This window comes from Acipenser ruthenus, chromosome 41, assembly GCF_902713425.1.
Source record: "Acipenser ruthenus chromosome 41, fAciRut3.2 maternal haplotype, whole genome shotgun sequence".
Taxonomy (NCBI): Eukaryota; Metazoa; Chordata; class Actinopteri; order Acipenseriformes; family Acipenseridae; genus Acipenser; species Acipenser ruthenus.
Genome location: NC_081229.1, coordinates 10,017,990 through 10,040,533, shown reverse-complemented (window position 1 = coordinate 10,040,533; position 22,544 = coordinate 10,017,990). Strand labels below are relative to the sequence as shown.

The 22,544-nt window shown below is 41.4% G+C and overlaps 1 protein-coding gene across 8 annotated transcripts in view; it reads left to right on the top strand.

Moving 5' to 3' along the window:
* The window catches only part of LOC117968424 (C-type mannose receptor 2-like), a 242,708-nt gene extending 220,604 nt beyond the window's left edge, over nucleotides 1–22,104 (top strand). The window contains exons 1-12 of one of the 8 annotated variants that reach the window (XM_059010497.1): nucleotides 3,945–4,019; nucleotides 8,352–8,399; nucleotides 11,543–11,887; nucleotides 14,235–14,576; nucleotides 15,713–16,036; nucleotides 17,057–17,398; nucleotides 18,611–18,652; nucleotides 18,734–18,775; nucleotides 18,896–18,937; nucleotides 19,058–19,099; nucleotides 19,316–19,357; nucleotides 20,087–22,104. In XM_059010497.1, the coding sequence (XP_058866480.1) occupies nucleotides 8,363–8,399; nucleotides 11,543–11,887; nucleotides 14,235–14,576; nucleotides 15,713–16,036; nucleotides 17,057–17,398; nucleotides 18,611–18,652; nucleotides 18,734–18,775; nucleotides 18,896–18,937; nucleotides 19,058–19,099; nucleotides 19,316–19,357; nucleotides 20,087–20,484 (1,998 nt within the window). In that variant the 5' untranslated portion in view covers nucleotides 3,945–4,019; nucleotides 8,352–8,362 and the 3' untranslated portion in view covers nucleotides 20,485–22,104. Of the gene's footprint in view, nucleotides 1–3,944; nucleotides 4,020–8,197; nucleotides 8,400–11,542; nucleotides 11,888–14,234; nucleotides 14,577–15,712; nucleotides 16,037–17,056; nucleotides 17,399–18,610; nucleotides 18,653–18,733; nucleotides 18,776–18,895; nucleotides 18,938–19,057; nucleotides 19,100–19,315; nucleotides 19,358–20,086 lie in introns of those variants that run through there. The other 7 variants (XM_059010499.1, XM_059010498.1, XM_059010500.1 and 4 more) reach the window with 7 other exon arrangements.
* Nucleotides 22,105–22,544: the final 440 nt, after the last annotated feature.

Genomic DNA, 22,544 nt, shown 5'->3' with positions numbered 1-22,544 from the left:
CTTGCTCAGGGTCACACAATGAGTTAGTGGCTGAGGTGGGATTTGAACCGGGGACCTCCTGGTTACAAGCCCTTTACTTTAACCACTGGACCACACAGCCTTCTTGTCCATGGTATGACAATGAGGGAAGCTGGGCAGAGAGTGCAGCCAGATTTGAGCCGCCTCACAGCTGCATCTGTAATCCGGACATTCAGAAATGAAAACAGGTACGTTACAGCTATCTAACACTGGAGTACTGTACTCTGCTCTCTAACCTGTTCTTTGCTCTACTGTATTGTGGAACTGTGTGCATTAGTGTAAGTGGGACAGTACAAGTACATTACATTATCACATGAGCTTGGGAGTTGTATCCATATTTTGTACAAATGGATCACGGCAGCCAAACAGTTCTTCTATTTTTGCAGAATTGAGAGACGACCAGCTGATGGCGGAGGACCACGTATGTTCTCAGAAGGTCAAGAAACTGCCATTGTAAACATGGTTCTTGCGGACAATGCCATTCGGCTGCGAGAAATACAAAACAGAATAATTGAGGATAATGGCATTCTTCAAGGTATTGAGCGGGTAAGCGTGTCAACTATCGACCGCATCCTTCAACCGAGTGCGAATGAAGCTAGTGTACCGTGTTCCATTCGAGAGGAACTCTGAAAGAGTGAAAGAACTGCACTTCCAATATGTGCAAGTACGTTTTCACACAATCATTTAGAGCATTGTATTTCAGCACTGTGTAGAGTAGGTTACATGATGACCTACTTTTGCTGCTATGTTTTGCTGTGCTTTACAATACTGTATTGACTGCAGTGATTTATTTCTGATATCACATTGGTTTTTTTTAGAGAATTTTCGCGCTTGATGCCAGTGAGACTGCACAAGAACACATCTTTGTAGACGAGGCAGGGTTTAGCCTGACCAAGCGGAGAAGAAGAGGAAGGAACAGTATTGGCCACCGTGCCATTGTGGATGTCCCTGGCCAGCGTGGAGTCAACATCACTCTTTGTGCAGCCATCAGCCCCCATGGTGTCCTCCACCACCATGCCACCCTTGGCCCATAACACAGGCCATCTGCTCACATTCCTTGATGGTCTACGGGATGCTCTGTTCCAACAGGAGTAAAGGCAGCCAGTGCGGCCAGAGCAGCCCTGTTGCGTTGTCATTTGGGACAATGTCAGTTTCTGCCGGGATGCTCTGGTCTGCAACTGGTTCCCTGACAACCCAACATTCTCTAATCTGTTTCTTCCACCCTACTCGCCATTCCTTAACCCAATAGAGGAGTTCACAGCATGGCGGTGGAAGGTCTACGACCGCAGTCCCTATGAGTGGGAAAACCTTCTCCAGGCTATGGGGAGGCTTGTGGGGACATAGCTTTCGAGTCCTGCCACAGATTACAGTAGCATGCTGTTGCAAAGTGAAGATTTATAGAAGTAATACTGAAAAATCATATAATTGTGCTTTTCATTGATCTCACTTCTGTGTAATGAGTATTCAGTAGGGTCTATTTATTTGATGGCTTTTGTGTGCCATTTGAAGGCAAAGTTACATTTAGATGGAAGATAACATGTTTTAGAATAGAGAGTCTCATTTTGTCTGAGGTTTCTGAGGTTTGGCCAGTACGGTGTGGGTTTTTTGTTTGGTGTTTATAGTTTTGAGTAAATGGAGTATAATTTCAGGAAACGTGTGTAAATGGTTGTGAAAAACTGTAACTAAAGGGTTGGGATGGCTAAGCCATTTTCCCAACAAAACCAATTAAAATAAAAATGTAACCAGACTTGGCAAAAGCCTTCCCTGGTTTTCTTTCTTTACAGGCAGCCCTTCTCTCTTGCCAGCTTCCTGGTGGTCCTCCTGATGGAGCTTCAAGCTCTCTTTTTATTTCACGTGGCTGGTCCCACTTTGCACCAACTACCTCGTTTGAGAGCAGCCACACTCTCACATGTATTTACCGCATCCCTTCCAACCACCACCAAAACACACACATTATATACAGGCAGGGATCTGCCCTGCCAGCAGCTTATCTGGAGCGCTGCATATGCAGTTCCTATACAGTCCTATTCACAATGGCAGAGTGTGCGAGTGTATGTGTGTGTGTGTGAGTGAGAGTGTATGTGGAGAGAGTGTGCGTGTGTGTGTGTAAGAGAGAGAGTGAGAGAGAGAGTGCATGTGAGCGCAGTTGTTTGTATGTGAGAGTGAGATTGTGTGTGTGAGAGAGAGAGAGAGCGTTTGTTTTTGAGGCTGGCAGTCATCTTGTCTCAGGTGTGGAGGAACAGCGTAGGGTCAAGATGGCCACCTTTTGCACAGCACACAATGTAAATTAGTTTGGTCATGTTTAATTGTTTAATTGAAAGTGTGGAATGTTGGAAAAGTGTGGAATGTGGCGAACAGGTAATTGATTGATTGATTACACCTTTTAAAGGAAGACGAGCTGGTCCAGTAAAGGTGATTGCTAATCCTGAACAGTAACTGTGAGTAAAGAATAAAATGTGATAGACAAAACGTGGGTGTGTTTATGAAGTATTCAATATGGTTTTGTTTAGTTTTGCTCCTGTTTTTGTTTTTCAGAGAATTAATAAAAGTGCACAAGCTGGAATTAAATTAAATGTGTAGAAGCACAAGCACTCTTTGAAAGCAGATCTGCCCTTCTTTGCATAGCCATGCTGCTGACCCTGCTCAGACTTGCAAAGGAAAAATTCAAATCTCTCAGCTCTCCTTTCAAACAAATCAGATGCTGCGCAACACACGAGTTCATTACAGGGTCTTCATGCAAACACAGAGAGCGCAACTCAATCACCTCATTATTTAATTACTCTGATAAAAGGGTTAACACAGTGTTTGATTAAAGCATCTATTCCAAGTGATGGTGATTTACCTGAAACTGACTCTGTATATTCAATATTGAATGCAAACGTGTTTTAAAACGTTCAGTGTTCATGTAATGAGTGACTGATCTGTAAAGCGCTTGATTGTCACAGTACCGGCTGCATGACTGTTTAGCTTGTGTTGTCTGTTAGCTCTATCCCAGCTTGTTATACAGTATCAGGATAAGTCTTGAGACTTTACAGTATTGCAGGTACAGATGTCATTTATCTAACATTAGAATGCAGAGAATCAGCAGCACAGGTGTGTCAAAGGTCTTGCATCACCCTGTAGATGTAACGAATTGAATAATGTTACAGTAACAACATACAGCAGGAAGGTGGAACGGTTTCACCCAATCAGATTGTCCAGGTTGGTTCGGTCCCACGAAATTACTCCTTAATCAGAGATACGGCAAAAAAATGAGCACCCATTCCAGCCCAGCGGCACCTCATTCCGCCCCCTCAAAATCACAGCTGAACACACATCTCCTGAGTCTTCTGATTTTTATTCCAACTGATCTCTCAATTACTTAACTAAACCCTTACCTGAACTAACAATGTGCTTAATTAGGCCTTTTTAATTGTTTTCTGTTCTTAAACAGTTGGAGATTTCAGATCAACTATAAAATGTTAAAAGTTACTTGAAATCTACAACTTGTTAAGCCGAGAACAATTAAAAAGGCCTAATTAAGCTGCTTGTTAGTTGAATTAAGGGTTTAGTTAAGTAATTGAGAGCTCAGTTGGAATGAAAAGTCACAGGGGTCCCTGAGGACCAGGACTGAGAACTACTGCCCTAGGGCACAGATTCAGTGTGATTCCTGTCTTCACAGTCAACATGGCAACTAGCAAGGGGAACAGTGACGCCCCCAAGCGCCCCAAACCAGCAATACTTTAAATAAAAAATGTCTAAATCATAATTGGTGTCACTGTGTAATATAATAATCCATGAATATTGAAACACAGGGCACATACCTCTCTATATCATAGCATGTAACTATTGCTTTTTTAAATGGGAGTGACAGTCACTGTGTAAAGTATGAAGTCATTGGCTGTGCTGTTTGTCTCCACCCATCATACTCAGTATATCATATCATGTCTAAACTGAGCGTCATCTTGTCAGCGCGTTTCCAGCCGGGGAGGAGAACACTTTGGCACCGCTTTGAGTGTAAGGTAAGACTTTACTAAAACATGATCTAGATGTATTTGTTTATACACTCTAATCTATTTTCTATTTGTGCAAATGCAACTATCTATAAGAAACCCCTCTATAAATATACATACAGGTGCAGGTTTAAGTACTGTTTTAGGTTGATTTGTCAATCTATTTGATTGAATTCCAATGTAATGTTTTACATCAGAGATGTGTGATCTTATCCAGTTCTATTCACAAAGCTTTAACGGGTACTTTAAAGTCTGTTTATATATATTAAATCCAGTCTGATATCCATGAAATTATTTCACATAAAGAACTCCTGCATTCACACCACTAATAGATGACGTCATGTACGCCTGCAATAAACGCATAGGCATTTAGATATATACACAATATGGGAGCAAACTAAAGCAGCGATACACATGTGTTATTCTCAGATAGATGTTCAGTATAGAAAGAAATGCACAGGTGTGGTGCTAAAACACATGGAATTAAATTAAATGTGTAGAAGCACAATCACTCTTTAGTTTGAAAGTAGATCTGCCCTTCTTTGCATAGCCATGATGCTCACCCTGCTCAGACTGGTAAAGGAAAAATTCAAATCTCTCAGCTCTCCTTTCAAACAAATCAGGTGCTGCGCAACACACGAGTTCATTACAGGGTCTTCATGCAAACACAGAGAGCGCAACTCAATCACCTCATTATTTAATTACTCTGATAAAAGGGTTAGCACAGTGTTTGACAAAAGCATGTATTCCGAGTGACAACGAATCACCTTTAAAGGACTCCGTATCTTTAATAGAAACGTGTTTTTGTTTGTTTTTTTTAAGTGTAGTTGTTGTCTAGTTAGTGACTGGTCAGTAAAGCGCTTGATTGTGACAGTACAGGTGTAGTACGCGCAGAGCACTTACGCACAAACAATACTCTGGAGAGTGTTTTTAGTGTACGTTCAAAACACTCTACTAGCCACTTTCAAATCACTCGGGTCACGTTGATTACACTCTACCTCTACGTTCCAAGCACCACGCTACGTGCTGTCACGCACTCTCACGCACACGCTGTACATTATCTTCAAAGCATGTATTACTTTCAAAGCACTCTCACGCGCACAACACTTTACACTACATTAAGTTCAAAGCATTCACGTAGATGTTTGCAGTTAAGTCATATTTATCCCCAAACGTTTCTCAGCTAACGCTAACTGAATTAACCAATATAACAATTCACTAATAGAAACTGTAACTGCACATACGGAGAGTTCAAATTCAAACCCAACAACAACAATTAATAAAATTAACTATATACACATTAAAGAAAGAAAAAACAATAGTACATCCAAACACGCACGCACGCACGCACGCACGCACAGACACGGACGCACACACACTCACACCGACAGACACACACAAACACAGGCACACACACGCACACACCGACACACACACTCGCACACGCACACACCGACACACACAAACACGCACGCACACACACACACCGACACACACCGACACACACACACACACACGAATACAGTTAATTTGAATTTTTGGCTCACTGATGTCCTTTTAGGCATCCTGGTTTAAGTTCTTTTGATCCAAAACAACAATCATTCTCGAGGGATTACACATTGTTTTGCGGCATGTTTTGAATATGTTACCTTGTAACGATCACTCTGCACAACTGAGAAGCAGTTGCACTGTCCTCCCTAAGGAGAGACTACTGGCCCTATTCCTATAGCTAAATAAGTCAGCAAGAGTGACAGACAGCAAAAGCAGGGACGTCAGAGGTGTCAATTTCAAGAACAATCGGTTTATTATTGTGAACAATAATGTCAACAAATGAAAAAATGAACAAATGAATGAAATGAATAATGATAAGAAAGTAATTCAAATAATTGCAGGTAACAGGTAAGAAATAAGATGGTACAGATAAATATGTAGGGACAAACAGAAGGCTAAACAGATTCACAAAGTAGAAATGAATGGTGTCCGGAGGGTCTCCAATAAACCCACACTCACAAACACAACACACACAGATAAAGACCAAGGATAAATAAATAGATACAGACGAAAAACTCTATGGCAATGGTGGGAAAATGACAGGTAGGCCCAACAAGTCCAGTAAAGCAGGGTAATTGAAATCCATACAAAGTAACAAAATAACAAAAAATACAGGACACAAAAGTATCAAATTAAAGTAGAAAAAATCCAAACGAAAAAGAAATGATCTCACCCACAAATAAGGCAGTCCAGCAAAGTGTCCCGAAATGATGGTGATTGTAGAAGATTGAAAACATTGAGTACGTTGAAATTGTTGAGACTGTCCAGTAGTGTTGAGTTGAATGGTGAACAGTTGTTTGGAAAAAATCAGGAGGATCAGGAAAAAATGGAGGCTGTCACACATAAAACAACAAACACTAAACAGACCTAGAAAAACAGCTAAACTTAAACAAGTAACAGTGAAAACAAAAAGAGCAGTTTAGACAAAGCGCAGTGACAAAAGAAAATGAACGGATGCACTGGAATTATCTATGGATGTTAATGGATTCACTGAAATTTAAGTAGAGAAAATGCTGTAGTTAAATGGATTCCTCTGAGAAAGGGAGTCTCCCTCAGGCCTGATTAGCCAGCTTTAATACAAGTGCTGGCTACTAAGGAGCTCTGAGATTGGAGGGGTGGAAATCTGAATAAGCCAATGGGGAGAGAGGATGAACAGAGGGAGGTTGCAAGGAACTATGGGAATTTAAGTTTTGACCTGGCCAGGCTACTGACCCTAATTAAAGGGACAGGTGGGTGAGACTTACACCCACATTATGTAGCATGGGAATTGCTACAACCTTGTCAAACAAAACTTTTTAAAATGAATTTATATAACCAATATTAGAACAAATACCGCTTGTTATTAACATACTAAAGTCTATCTCCTGTACATACTGGTACAGCATGTCTATTTTGTGGCTCATCTTTGTTGATTTTTCGTTGTACTTCAGTCTGCCAGCTGTAATGAAAACACGCTGGCACTGTCTCCGAAAATGATCCTTCCCGCACTGTTCCCTTTAGGTGTATCTGGGTATTTCCCGTTTGATAAATAGCTGAATATTGCTTGAAAGTTGGGCTCTCTTTTTTCCAACAGGTCTACCCATCGTGTTGAAACTCTCTGTACGTGATGCTGCAAATTAATATAAACCGGAGGCAGAATTGCAGTCTTATGTATAGTTTAGTCAGCTAAATAGTATTTGCTCTACACCTTTAGTCAAATACAGAATGACATTCATATTTAGTGTAGTTTAGACACATTTATATAAGCAGTATAAATACATACACACACGTTTTACTCGAGTTCAGATATAACAACTAATCACATTGACGAAATACAATTAATAGGATACACTTATTAAATGTGTCTGTTTTTAAGCAGATATTTGAAAATATGGTATGTGTTCGTGTAAGTATTACACTGTATATTGCTATGATTGTTAGAGGGGAGTGTTTTTGCCGTGCGTAGCTATAGTGTTCTGGTCCTGAAAGGGAGTGTTTTGAACGTGAATGAACGTATAGGCTCATTACACTCAGTGTTATCATCTTACATTCCAAACACTCTAGAGTGCTTTATAGTGTGGATTGTGTGCTCCTAAAGACCTCATAAGAAGAGCAGCCGTTTGTCATGCAAATAAAACGATGCCGCAAAACTGCGGAGTCAGAACTCTAAAAACACGACTAGTGATACAACCTCGAATCGTCGGAACCTTCTTAAAATCCCAACCCCAGTATCTTTCCTGAATTACAGTAGTGGAGACCGGGGGCAGCTGTAACATGTTTTACCGTTCTCTCCATTACGCACAGATGATTGGAGCTTCTTTGACTAGACTTTGATACAAACAACTTCCATCTGCCCTCTACCAATCCCCATAGAGATCCTGTTTTAAGAGAAGATGTACACACAGCAAGAGCCCTTAATGTAAGGTGTCTGAGACGTAAATTGTTAGATAAGGCCTCCACTGAGCCCTTACCTGACCCATGTTCTGACAAGGCTTTCCAGCACACACTGCGTATGGATGGACTGATTTATTAACCCCTACCCTTTCCATTTGTATTGTGAATAGCCTATATGTATATTTAAAATTACTGTAGGAGTAAAGGATTCCAATATATAACAGCTAGAGCACAACGTCACAGTCATGTGAACACATGGGGAAGGTGAGATGTCTGAACTGTCCTGTTTGTAATGATTAAGTGCACGTGTTGCTTGTTATAACACACAAGCTATTGTACAGAAAAGCCAGTCCGGAGCCACTCGAAGCTTAACCTGCATTGAGGTGATTCACAGAAAGTCTTCTGTTTCTAATGCAGAGTCTGCTGTGATGGGGGAGAGAGGGCTGCTCATCCTTCTGCTTGCAGGTGAGTTTCCTTTATTTCTGCTTTTCTCTCTGTTTGCTTTGATATTGTCCACATTCCCTCTCAGAGAAGATCATGCGGTTCTTAAAGCTGCAGTGTCCCTCAATCACGTTCAATCTAAACTAACGTGTGATTCCTGGGTGTGTGTTCACTGCACTGCTCCACTTCTACAGAGCAGACCTTGTTGCTGTTGTATCTGCTCAGCTCAGCACAAGGTAATGGTCCCTACGGAGGCTACCTGTCTGTCCAGAGTTATTATCAGAATCTGGGGGTATATTGAGGAAATCTCTCTGTCTGTATGTTACACATTATTTATCTAGTTCCTCCTGTGTCTGACTATCAGCTACCCTGTCATAGGGTAACACCGGACATAAATCCCATATATATAGTGGCTCTCAAAAGTATTCACCCCCTTGAGTCAATATTTGGTAGAGGCACCTTTGGCAGCAATTACAGCCATGAGTCTATTTGGATAAGTCTCTACCAGCTTTGCACATCTGGACACTGCAATTTTTGCCCATTCTTCTTTGCAAAATTGCTCAAGCTCTGTCAGGTTGGATGGGGACCTTTGGTGAACAGCAATTTTCAACTCTTTCCACATATTCTCAATTGGCTTGAGGTCCGGGCTTTGACTGGACCACTCCAGGACATTGACATTTTTGTTTTTAAGCCACTCCAGTGTGGCTTTGGCTGTATGTTTGGGGTCATTGTCCTGCTGGAAGATGAATCTTCTCCCAAGTCCCAGGTCTCTTGCAGACTTCAGCAGGTTTTCCTCCACGATTTCTCTGTACTTTGCTGCATCCATTTTGCCCTGTATCTTCATGAGCTTTCCAGGACCTGACACAGAGAAGCATCCCCATAGCATGATGCTGCCACCACCATGCTTCACGGTAGGGATGGTGTTCTCAGAATGTTGTGCGGTGTTAGGCTTGCGCCAAAAACATAGTGCTTAGCGTTGAGGCCAAAAAGCTCTATTTTGGTCTCATCAGACCATAGAATCTTCTTTACTTGGTCTCAGAGTCTCATACATGCCTTCTTGCAAACTGTAGCCAAGTTTTTTTCAACAATGGCTTTCTTTTTGCCACTCTCCCATAAAGGTCAGTTTTGTGAAGCACCCGGGCTATTGTTGCTGTATGCACAGTGTCTCCCAGCTCAGCTGTGGAAGACTGTAACTCCTTTAGAGTTGCCATAGGCCTCTTTGTGGCCTCCCTGACTAGTGCCCTTCTCTCCCGGATAGTTTTTGAGGACAGCCTGTTCTAGACAGATTCACAGTTGTGCCATATTCTCTCAATTTCTTAATAATGGACTTTACTGTGCTCCAGGGAATATTAAATGCCTTGGAAATGTTCTTATATTCTACCCCTGATTGGTGCTTTTGAAGAACCTTATTCCGGATTTGCTTTGAATGTTCCTTCATCTTCATGATGTAGTTTTTGTTAGGAAATGTACTAACCAACTGTGGGACCTCCCAGAGACAGATGTATTTAACCTGAAATCATGTGAAACACCTTAATTGTACACAGGTGGACTCCATTCAACTAATTATGTGACTTCTAAAGACAATTGGTTGCACCAGAGCTTATTTAGGTGTGTCATAGCAAAGGGGGTGAATACTTATGCAATCAATTATTTTCTGTTTTATATTTGTAATTAATTTAGAACCATTTTTAGATTTTATTTTTCACTTTGACATTATGGATTTTCTTGTGTTGATCAGTGGCAAAAACACCTAATTAAATCCATTTTGATTCCATGTTGTAACACAATAAAATGTGGAAAAGTCCAAGGGGGGTGAATACTTTTGAGAGCCACTGTATGTATATATATATATATATATACAGTACTGTGCAAAAGTTTTAGGCAGGTGTGAAAAAATGCTGTAAAGTAAGAATGCTTTCAAAAATAGACATGTTAATAGATTATATTTATCAATTAACTAAATGCAAAGTGAGTGAACAGAAGAAAAATCTAAATCAAATCCATATTTGGTGTGACCACCCTTTGCCTTCAAAACAGCATCAATTCTTCTAGGTACACTTGCACAAAGTCAGGGATTTTGTAGGCATATAGTCAGGTGTATGATTAAACAATTATACCAAACACGTGCTAATGATCATCAATTCAATATGTAGGTTGAAACACAATCATTAACTGAAACAGAAACAGCTGTGTAGGAGGAATAAAACTGGGTGAGGAACAGCCAAACTCAGCTAACAAGGTGAGGTTGCTGAAGACAGTTTACTGTCAAAAGTCATACACCATGGCAAGACTGAGCACAGCAACAAGACACAAGGTGCATCAGCAAGGTCTCTCCCAGGCAGAAATTTCAAGGCAGACAGGGGTTTCCAGATGTGTTGTCCAAGCTCTTTTGAAGAAGCACAAAGAAACGGGCAACATTGAGGACCGTAGACGCAGTGGTCGGCCAAGAACACTTACTGCAGCAGATGAAAGACACATCATGCTTACTTCCCTTCGCAATCGGAAGATGTCCAGCAGTGCCATCAGTTCAGAATTGGCAGAAAACAGTGGGACCCTGGTACACCCATCTACTGTCCGGAGAAGTCTGGTCAGAAGTGGCCTTCATGGAAGACTTGTGGCCAAAAAGCCATACCTCTGACGTGGAAACAAGGCCAAGCGACTCAACTATGCACGAAAACACAGGAACTGGGGTGCAGAAAAATGGCAGCAGGTGCTTTCGACTGATGAGTCAAAATTTGAAATATTTGGCTGTAGCAGAAGGCAGTTTGTTCGCCGAAGGGCTGGAGAGCGGTACACGAATGAGTGTCTGCAGGCAACAGTGAAGCATGGTGGAGGTTCCTTGCAAGTTTGGGGCTGCATTTCTGCAAATGGAGTTGGGGATTTGGTCAGAATTAATGGTCTCCTCAATGCTGAGAAGTACAGGCATATATATATATATGTGTATTTATATATGTGTGTATTTATGTTAAAATATATGTCAATATGTTTCTGTAATATATCTCAATAAAAACAAAATGTATTTTGTTGTAAAAGTCTTTACTTCCTGTGCCGGAACAGAACATTTCTGAGAATGAGTTGGTATAGGATGTTATCCTGTTTAAGTCTATTTCACTTTCACTCCACTAACTAGTAGTATTTTAATAATTGTTTTTTGTTTGTTTTCCTAGGGTTTTGTGTGCCCACATCCAACCAGATCATTAAACACATGTTTGTGAAAACTGTGAAGAGCTGGTCTACAGCTCAGAGCTACTGTAGAATGAATCACATAGAGCTGGCCACTGTGCACAGCCAGGAAGAAGCAAAGCAGCTCTTAAATATTGCAGGAACTTCTCTCGTTGCTTATGCCTGGATCGGGATGTATCGTGATGACACACAGAACTGGCAGTGGTCTAACGGCGATGATGTCATCTACTCCAACTGGAGGGCAGACGTATTCTGTGCTTCAGTCAATTCAGAGGGAAAGTGGATTGATTTACCCTGCCACCTTCAGAGAGCTTTCATTTGCTACCAAGGTAAAGATGTAACTGTTGCTACATTGCACTTTCATTATTAGTTTACTATTAGTTTGCCTCCCTCTCCTCCATTATAATTCTCCGTGCTATCCACCTCATTCAAAATTCCGCTGCTCGTCCACAAGACCCTTGTTCTTGCCAACTGCTCTCTTCACCACACTGCCCCCTCCTACCACCAATCCCTTGTCTCCCTACACCCCCTCTCGCCTTCTCTGCTCCTCCTGGCCAACTGGTCCTGCATTTCCTCCACTCTTCATCCTCCCATGCCAGCTCCTTCTCTTCTGTAGCCCCTCTGTCATGGAATCAGCTACCACAGAACTTCAGGACTCCTCCGTCTCTCACCACCTTCTGCCACCTCCTCAGGACCCACCTGTTTAGACTGCACTTGTAGATCTCTTTACCTACCCTTTCCTACCATGCACTGGACTTGCGTGACCTAAGCACCATGTTCTGGACCCTCACTTAATGCACTATCCTTGCAATGCTATTATGTCATTGTAGATATAACTTGTTGTTATCCTATCTTGTTGCATCCTAGTTCATATTGTATCTTATTCATACTATTGCACTTACTGTAAACTAGATGCAGCATGTGACGGGGTGAGTTAATCAGAAGGCGGGGCAGGAAAAGGGATTCTTTTAAAAATATAAATAATACAATTATAGTCCGACTACACCAGTCCCATTCAAGCTGGAACAACTAAGTGAGCAATCAGTTTAACCTGACCACACCCAGGTTCTTTGGATTTGGAAGGATTGGTTGAGGAGGTTGTACTTACATCACCCCAAAAGAAGGCAAAACACACTGTGGTCAATTAATGACAGTCTTTATTGATACAGAATAAAAGCAATAAAATAAAAGAGGCAATAAAACTAATCAAAAAATGATGGTGCTTACAAATCTTAAGAATGTTGATGACCCAGGGGGAAATCTTAATGCACCAGGTCAGTACTGACCCTAAACAGCCAACCCAAGACATCGCCCGTTCCCTTTTACAGTAGGTGGCGCCAATCCTTGACTATACTTTTAGCCTATGTATTTTAAATTCCCAGTTGAATGTGCATACTCTGACTATAGAGTGCGCTCATGCATGACACAACCCTCCTCTCCTACAAGCAGCTGCACAAAGCACTCACCCCAAGACACCTACCACACAATCGAGTTTATAATCAGCAGCACCTAATAATGTTAACCCCAGTTAAAATAAACCGTTAAACAATACATTACTGACATGTACAATAACAAGAGGCCCCTCTGAAAACCCAGTCCTTTAAAATGATCAAATAATTTACTAAAAGCAGGCAATCAGGAGAAATGTATTGGAATCTAAAATGATGAAACCTTTTGATCAAAAGAAATAAAACAGCAGCAATTGGTTCTAAATACTTAGCCGGGTAGATACGTAACTGGAACTTCCCCCTTCTCTCAGTCTGTTCGGATTCGGCAACCACTTCAGTGAGTCCCGTATTCAGCCAGAGTAGTGTGTCCAAAGAAATCCACTCACAAGCACTGTCGCGCTAATTCAATCCTTTGTCAATGCAACAGTTGGCACATCCGTCAAACCCAGCTGGAGTATGCAGTTTAACCTGGGGGTAGTCAGCTTCAGCACCCAAAAAAGATGTGGCAGCTTCCTTGTTAAATCAAATAATATCATTACTATATGCTTGTAAGCTTCTCTGTTTGTACTGGAGCCCTCTCTCTTATCTCTGTTTGTCCTGACTTTTGAACCAGTGTTTTAAACCAATGCTTTTGAGATATTCATTTGTTAAGCGTGTTTCAAACCACTGGCAGTTCCAGTGTTAAACCCCAGCTATCATTAAATGCAGGTGTTGTTGATTTCTCTGCCCAGTTAACATGACGCCTCGTTCCTAAAATAATTGGCTGTCAGCATTCCATCCGTCAATATAAATCAAATTCTGAATCAATAATTACAGGAAAAACAAAATAGTGCAAAATAAACCACAAAACACATCTACAAAGCATATAGAAAACATCACAAATAAAACTGCATTTAACAATTATACCACTACAAATAATAAACGCTCTACCGTGCTCATATACTGTACTAAATATGAAGCTTGCATTGTAACCCTTACTGCCCTGTAACACCTGTAAGTCGCCTCGGATAAAGGTGCCTGCCAAATAAATACATACAAATAAATAAGATTAATGACATTCAAAGAATTTTGCCCCTTGATTTTAAATCAACACAAAAAATGTCTTCAGTGTAGACAAGACACAGCTTATGTTAAATGTCTGATTGAGGAGAACGCACAGTTTGTTTTGGGTTCAGAGCCACCACATCTCCACAGCTCCCAGCCTCTCCTCTGCTGTTTGTGTTTACAGAGACCAGCAACATCACTGAGAGATACACCCTGATTGAAGTTCTGAAAACCTGGACTGAAGCTCAGCAGTACTGTAGAGAATACCACACCGACCTCGTCAGTATAAAGGACGCCAGTGAAAATGAAGACCTAGTGAAGAAAGCGCAGGGCAATACCTTCTGGATAGGCCTGTTCAATGAGCCCTGGAAGTGGTCACACCAGGGGGATAGCTACACATTTCACTACTGGAACACTGGGCAACCAGACAACCGAGGAGGCAATGAGAACTGTGTGGTGATGGGTAAGACTGGTGGATGGTATGATACTGCCTGCAGCACTCCGCACCCTTCCTTCTGCTGTGTGGGTAAGGATCCTGGCTCAGTCTGTGTTCTCATTTAGTTCAGTGTTTCACCCCAGTTTATGTGTGTGTGGAGGGGGGTGACAGCTTATCTGTGCAGGAGAGTGGACCCATTCACTCCCTGTAATTGAAATTTGTGTTGAAGATTGGATTCCACAACTGTCTTGTAAGTTTACAAAACCAAGCCTGCTGTATTTAAAACTTCAGGAATGTAACCGTGTGATCACTGGAAAACAAAAAGGTTTTAATGTTTATTAAAATCACAGAATGTGCGTTACAGTTTATAGAGCAAAGATTTTGTACAGGACCAGCTGTTTTACAGCCCAATGGAGCAGTTCTGCTGTCTAGAGTGTGGGGGCAGTTTCCTGTAGAGCTTTAGAAATCGCAAGAGATAAACCTTCAGATTGAAAGAACACAATTAGATCACTTCATTTGGTACTATTTATTTATTAATATTTATTTCTTAGCAGATGCCCTTATCCAGGGCGACTTACAATTGTTACAAGATTTCACATTATTTTTTTTACACATTATTTATTTACATACAATTCCCCATTTTATGCAGTTGGGTTTTTACTGGAGCAATCTAGGTAAAGTACCTTGCTCAAGGGTACAGCAGCAGTGTCCCCCATCTGGGATTGAACCCACAACCCTTCAGTCAAGAGTCCAGCGCCCTAACCAGTACTCCACACTGCTGCCCTATAGTAGTGACAAATCTAACAGTTTCCTCTTGGGGCATTCAATCACACAGTCTGGGTGAAGGGGTAAACAAAACACCAGGTATATTTATAAGGTTTGTAAGGTATTGTACTGTGATGTACTGTGCAAAACTGTATAATAACAAGAAATTCTAAAAGAACATTAACATGGATTGAGCAGAGAATTGAGTTTTTCGCACATGGATTTCTAAGGCTACCTGCTGTTGCCATGACTTTTGTTACTCATGTCAGAATGTTACTTTTGTTATAGTACAAACCACAAGCATATTTTTAGTATATTTATTTTACCACACAGTTATAGTAGCAGCCTACTTTCTTACAAGACCAATAATCTGTTTCATTTCTGCTTAAATTTACAGTGCAAATCTTGTCACTGAAGAACACGTTTTCACTGATCTTTATTGTGCTGTCCCCTCTCCCCAGGCGGCTCCTCTGGTCAGTGTTTCTATGTAGGAACTAAGAAGACATGGCAGGATGCTCAGAGCTACTGCAGAAACCAAGGCAGAGACCTGCCCACCATACAAGACAAGTACGGGGTTAATAAGCTTATAGGTATTATACCTAAAACTAGAGAGAATAATTTCTGGATTGGGCTGTATCATGACAAAGAGAACTGGCAGTGGTCCAATGGAGATGACATCATCTACTCTAACTGGGATCCATACCTCTTCTGTGCTTCAGTCAATTCTGATGGAGAGTGGGAGGATTCAGTCTGCAGTGAGAAGAAAGCTTTCATCTGCTACAATGGTGAGTTGAGATTCAATTCCTTTGTTAATGAAACAGCTGACTGGACTGGGGGTTGAAGCCAGGTCCCCTGGATACTGCCCAGGTCTGTGACAGATCAGTTCGTAGTGTAATGCTGTACAGTACAGCCTGTATTAACAGCCACTTGGACTAAGCAGTGTAGGGGTAAGATGATGTGTATATCTAGTAAGTGTATCTAATATATATATATATATATATATGAAGTTTCCATTTTATAATTATCATCTTATTAAGGCAGCAAGACTGGGTTCCTTCGAGGAGCAATTTGAAGAACATGGTACATCACTAATGGCTTGGAAACCATTTTTGAAGAAAAGGGGCAGGGGTACCAGAGTTGGTGTCATGGGGTTGCAAAAAATGCAACTTCACCCGGAACCAGCCTTGGGGGGGGGGGGGGGGGGGGGGGTGCTCATTATCATTCGGTCAACGCCCTCAGAGCTTTAGAATGTTGAAACTGTCATTGGAACAGAGGCTTCGTTTGAAACGGACAAATACCAGCCAGTCCAGAAAAGACATGAAAGCACATGGGGAAAGGTGTTCATGAAAGCACATGGGGAAAGGTGTTCATGAAAGCACATGGGGAAGGTGTTCATGAAAGCACATGAGAAAGGTGTTCATGAAAGCACATGGGGAAGGTGTTCATGAAAGCACATGGGAAAGGTGTTCATGAAAGCACATGGGGAAGGTGTTCATGAAAGCACATGGGAAAGGTGTTCATGATATTGCTTTTGTCATATTGATTTTGCTCTTAAAGAATATATTGATATTCAATTTTTAAATAGGGGGATATTACTTTTAAATCATTAAAGCAGACCCCCATCCTGCTGTAAAACTTTTCAGACATTAATAAACTGAAGAGACTCCCAGGCACTGTTAGAGATGTTGCTTTTCATGACCTTGATAGCTGAGCTGGATGTGACTCGGGTTCAATCACTGTACAACAGGAGAGCCATTGTACCTCCACCACTGACATTGATTTTGATCTGCTGTTTGTGTTCACAGAGACCAGCATCATCACTGAGAGATACACCCTGATTGAAGTTCTGAAAACCTGGACTGAAGCTCAGCAGTACTGTAGAGAACACCACACCGACCTCGTCAGTATAAAGGACGCCAGTGAAAATGCAGACCTAGTGAAGAAAGCGCAGGGCACGCCCTTCTGGATAGGCCTGTTCAATGAGCCCTGGAAGTGGTCACACCAGGGGGATAACTACACATTTCACTACTGGAACACTGGGCAACCAGACAATTGGGGAGGCAATGAGAACTGTGTGGTGATGGGTAAGACTGGTGGATGGTGTGATACTGCCTGCAGCACTCTGCGCCCTTCCTTCTGCTGTGATGGTAAGGATCCCGGCTCAGTCTGTGTTCTCATTTAGTTCAGTGTTTCACCCCACTTTGTGTGGCTGGGGGTGGTTGACAATTGGGTCAATGGGGAACTGGACAGTTGGAGATAAATGTGTTGAGATACTTGTAAGGGATGGTCAGTGTCTCTCCAGAGCTGAATGGAGTGATGTGGATTGCAGCTCAAAGCGCCCCTTCTTCTGCTATGATAGTAAGGATCCCGGCACAGAATCAATGAGAAATGTGGATCCCGGCTCAGAATCAATGAGAAATGTGGATCCCGTTTCAGAATCAATGAGAAATGTGGATCCCTGCACAGAATCAATGAGAAATGTGGATCCCTGCTCAGAATCAATGAGAAATGTGGATCCCTGCTCAGAATCAATCAGAAATGTGGATCCCTGCTCAGAATCAATGAGAAATGTGGATCCCGTTTCAGAATCAATGAGAAATGTGGATCCCTGCTCAGAATCAATGAGAAATGTGGATCCCTGCTCAGAATCAATGAGAAATGTGGATCCCTGCTCAGAATCAATGAGAAATGTGGATCCCTGCTCAGAATCAATGAGAAATGTGGATCCCTGCTCAGAATCAATGAGAAATGTGGATCCCTGCTCAGAATCAATGAGAAATGTGGATCCCTGCTCAGAATCAATGAGAAATGTGGATCCCGGCTCAGTCTGTGTTCTTGTTCAGCTCAGTGTTTGTATCCCAGTCTGTGAGCAGGGACTCAGAGGCCCAGTCCATCTGATCCTGCAGTAGCAGGGACTCAGAGGCCCAGTCCATCTGATCCTACAGTAGCTGTCTGACCCCCAGAGCAGGGCAGGGTGTAGCCTAGAGATCTGAAGAACCAGAAACCAGCCCCATCATTAAGAGTGTGTGAGGAGGGAACAGCTTCCCCTCATTGTTACACACAGGAGAGACACGTGCTGTAAAATACATTCTGATTGGGTATTTATTGTATTGATTCCTTCAGGATGTCATTGTGAGCATTGCCCTGACAACAGCATACACACAGTTAAATTACACTTAGAAAAATAAATTAGACATCTTTTATCTTGACAGACCCTCCTTCAACACGGCTCTCTGAAGGTATGGAGTGTAATCACTTCAGATTGATTAAAACCCTACAGGAGAAATGTGACTGCAATAAATTACTGAATTATTTTATTTATTATTATTGATTCATTATTGATTCATTTGTTTCTACAGATGCAACCCCCTCAGACCCTCCTTCAACACAGCTCTCTGAAGGTATGGAGTTAGATCCTGCATTCAGTTGAATTTATTTTATTTATCATAATTTATTCATTATTGATTCATTTGCTTCTACAGATGCAATCCCCTCAGACCCTCCTTCAACAACGCTCTCTGAAGGTATGGAGTGTAATCAATTCAGTTTGATTGAAAGCCCACAGCAGAAATGTGACTGTAATAAATTACTGAATTATTTTATTTATTATAATTTATTCATTATTGATTCATCTGTTTCTACAGATCTAACCCCCTCAGACCCTCCTTCAACACAGCTCTCTGAAGGTATGGCGTGTAATCACTTCAGTTTGATTGAAAGCCCACAGCTGAAATGTGACTGTAATAAATTACTGAATTATTTTATTTATTATAATTTATTCATTATTGATTCATTTGTTTCTACAGATGCAACCCCCTCAGACCCTCCTTCAACACGGCTCTCTGAAGGTATGGAGTGTAATCACTTCAGTTTGATTGAAAGTCCACAGCAGAAATGTGACTGTAATAAATTACTGAATTATTTTATTTATCATTATTTATTAATTATCGATTCACTCTGGTCTCTCAAGGTATGGGGTGTAATCAGTTCAGTGTGATTCATAACCCACAGCAGGAATCTGAACTTTGTTATAAACTTTCTTTTTTCTCTTTATCTTTTTACAGATGCAGAACCCTCGAGCCTCCCTTCCACTCCAGTCTCTCAAGGTCTGTGCAGTTTGTAGAGTGCAGTGTGTTCAGTGTGATTGACAGCCCACCTCCTTTGTCATGTGATCCACTAGACCTGTATAAGCTGTGGGAGAGCTGTGTGCAACTATTCAGCAACAATTCTAGAAGACAGAATGTTGTCTTTAGGCTTGGAATCCTATTCTATACAGTTACATTATATTGTACAGTACAAAGAATCTGTCTTTCTAAGCAAAATCTACTGCCTGACAATGTCACACTGCAGGAACAGGTGGGCACCGTGCCATAGGGTGCAGTGAAACAGCTTGCCTGAGCAGAGTAACTCCTCCTCTACTGGGAATATATATAAATTATCATCTGCTTTCACAGACCCTGATTAGCACTATGCTTGGACTACCTGACCTGAGGTAACATTAGGTACTGCAAGATTAGTGCTGGTTGGGGTCTGTGAAGCCAGCTGATTATTTGATAAATCATATTACCAGCTGCAATAGAGGTGAGAAATCACATCAGTGATAATATTGCCCTGATAATCTGAACCACACTGCTGTCATAAAGAAATGCAGGCTGATGGCAGCTGTAGAAGCACAATTTAAATATTACTGTAAACACCAACCCAACACTCATGACCGGCACATGAATAGCACACGTACAAAACCAGATCACAGTTAATGAAATGATGATGATGATTATTATTATTATTATTATTATTATTATTATTATTATTATTATTATTATTATTATTATTAGCAGGCACTCCAGTCCCTGTGGATCTCCACCTGATCTCTGACAGTATGGTCTGGCCGGAGGCTTGGCAGTACTGCAAGAATCACTACACTGACCTAGTGAGCCTCACAAGCCTGGCTGCACAGAACAGAGTGTCGGAGCTCGTCAGGAACAGCACTGCGTCGCGATTCTGGACCGGCCTGCACAGAACCGTTGTGTATGATAACTGGTACTGGGTTGCTGGTAAGGATAAGAAGGGGCTCCTAAACTACACTAACTGGGCCCCTGGGGAGCCCAACAATCCTTACTATGAGCACTGTGGGGAGATGGTGCTGAGGGAGGATGGGAGGGCTGAGTGGAATGATCTGTGCTGTTATGAAAAGCTCTCCTTTATCTGTTTCAAAGATCAACAACACCCCTAAAAGGGTGTACAGCAGTGGTTCTAAAACTATCTCTAGTCGGGACCCCCTTTTAAAGTTATTTTAGTCTGAAAAAAAAAAAAAACATTTACAAATAAATTTATAGAAGTATCTAAATCTGAATGATATTATGTAAGCAATGTGTGAATAATAAAGGAAATCGAAGTCTTGTATGTGACAGAGTTTGCAATGCCATGTCTGCTCTCTATAAAGAGCTGCTGCAATGCACTGCAGCCATTGCGGATGGTAGGTCTGCTTGTGATGTGGTCGCTTGAAACCTTCCTGTGAACCCCCAGGGTTCCCAACCCCCAGTCTGAGAACCACTGTCTCCACAGAACCCAGAGCTTTACTATAGGAGTAATACACCAAAATACTATAGAAGAAAATGCTATGTAGCAATCTTTAATGATATACATTATTCTGATATTTCATTGTACTTGTTTAATATCCTGTTGTGTGTGTGTTCTGTGTGATTCTCCGTTGTTTCAAATAAGAGCATTATCTGCCGTGCTTACTAACTATTCCAGCAAAATGCTTCCTGAAAAGTCTCCTCAAGGCTGATTGTAATGAAGTGAGGTGGGGAAGCATAATAGTGTTGCACAGTCTTCAGTGCTTCTCCTAAGGGCTTCAGTGCCCAGTGCAACGCTAACATGCTTCCCCACCTCACTTCCTCACAGTCAGCCTTGAGGAGTCTTTTCAGAAGCTGCTTCACTTGTTTTTTTAGTTCAGGATCCTTAGCTGTTTAAAATGCAGCGTGTAGATAAACTGCTGCATCCTGGTACCTTTGCTGTAGGTCACTTGGTCTGATTGAGGACGCAGCAGCAGCTTGGTTTAAATCATTAGTATCTATAACGTTGACTATGAAATATCTACTTTCCAAATTGAAGTATAAAACACAAGCAAAACAAAGGGGCCAGTGATAATATTGCTGGGGTTAGTAAGCTTTAAGAAAATGGATTTTAACCCTTGGTTAGCAGTCCTTTAATACAGAATACATTGATAAGGGGAGAAGCACAGCGGGGGGAATGGGATAACTTGATATTCTCATTATAACTACTTTTTAAGCTTTTTTTCTTTTAAAAATGAAAATGTTTTAAATATTTAAGTAGTTTTTTCTGTATTTAAGAAAGTGTGTCTGTAGTCAGGCCTGTGTGATGTCATCAGCACTAGTATCACAAACACTCCACTTGGAAAAGAAAAGAAACTCTTTTCTGTCCCTTGTTTGCACTCCTGTGTTGCTTCCCTGAGCTGCAGCAGAGCGGTCGTTCATACCCCCCTGCTGCTGCAGGTAGTCTCAGCAGCGTGCCTGTTTAGTGCACACTAGAGTGACACAAAGAGAGACCAGAAAGCTTCAAGGAGGGAGGAAGCTTGTGTGTCTGCAGATTAAACTACCTGCCTCTGGGGAATGCAAACAAACTGGACAGCCAACAGGGCCTGGTTTCTGATGAAGCAGATTGCAGCTCATGCTAATCTGATGAGGAATGTAGTAAAGAGACACACTGTAATTCTATTTTAATATGATGCTACATCTTTCAATATATTGAGTAAGTCCTGCCTCACTCTTTATATTCTACATTTCTGAGTGTATCTGCCATTATAAAATGAATAAAGAGTTGAACTTCAGTTTGAACCCTCAGTCTTTTTTTTCCCGATTTCTCTAAATATAACAAATATCACTAACACCTTCTCAAAACGTTTTAATCATCCAGAAATACAAATGAATCCACTGTTACACAGAAGACAGCCTAAACACAAGAACTTCAGGGTTATTCTGCCACCTACTGTTTCCAGCGAGGTATTGCAGGAGAGGTGAGGCTATATAGCAACTATATTATAGGGGAGAGGCTAGAACTTTGTTCTGCATATTTCAATGATTTATTCAGTATAAATGAATTGGTTTGTTTTTAAAATAATCATGTACAACGCACACAAGTCTATACTGTTTAAAATGATAAAAACACACAGCATAATAGAACAATGACAGTAACCATGCAATGTATGTAAAGTCTTAACCCTGTAGATCTTATAATTACAGAGAGTCCAGCACAGTTTCATACAGAAGG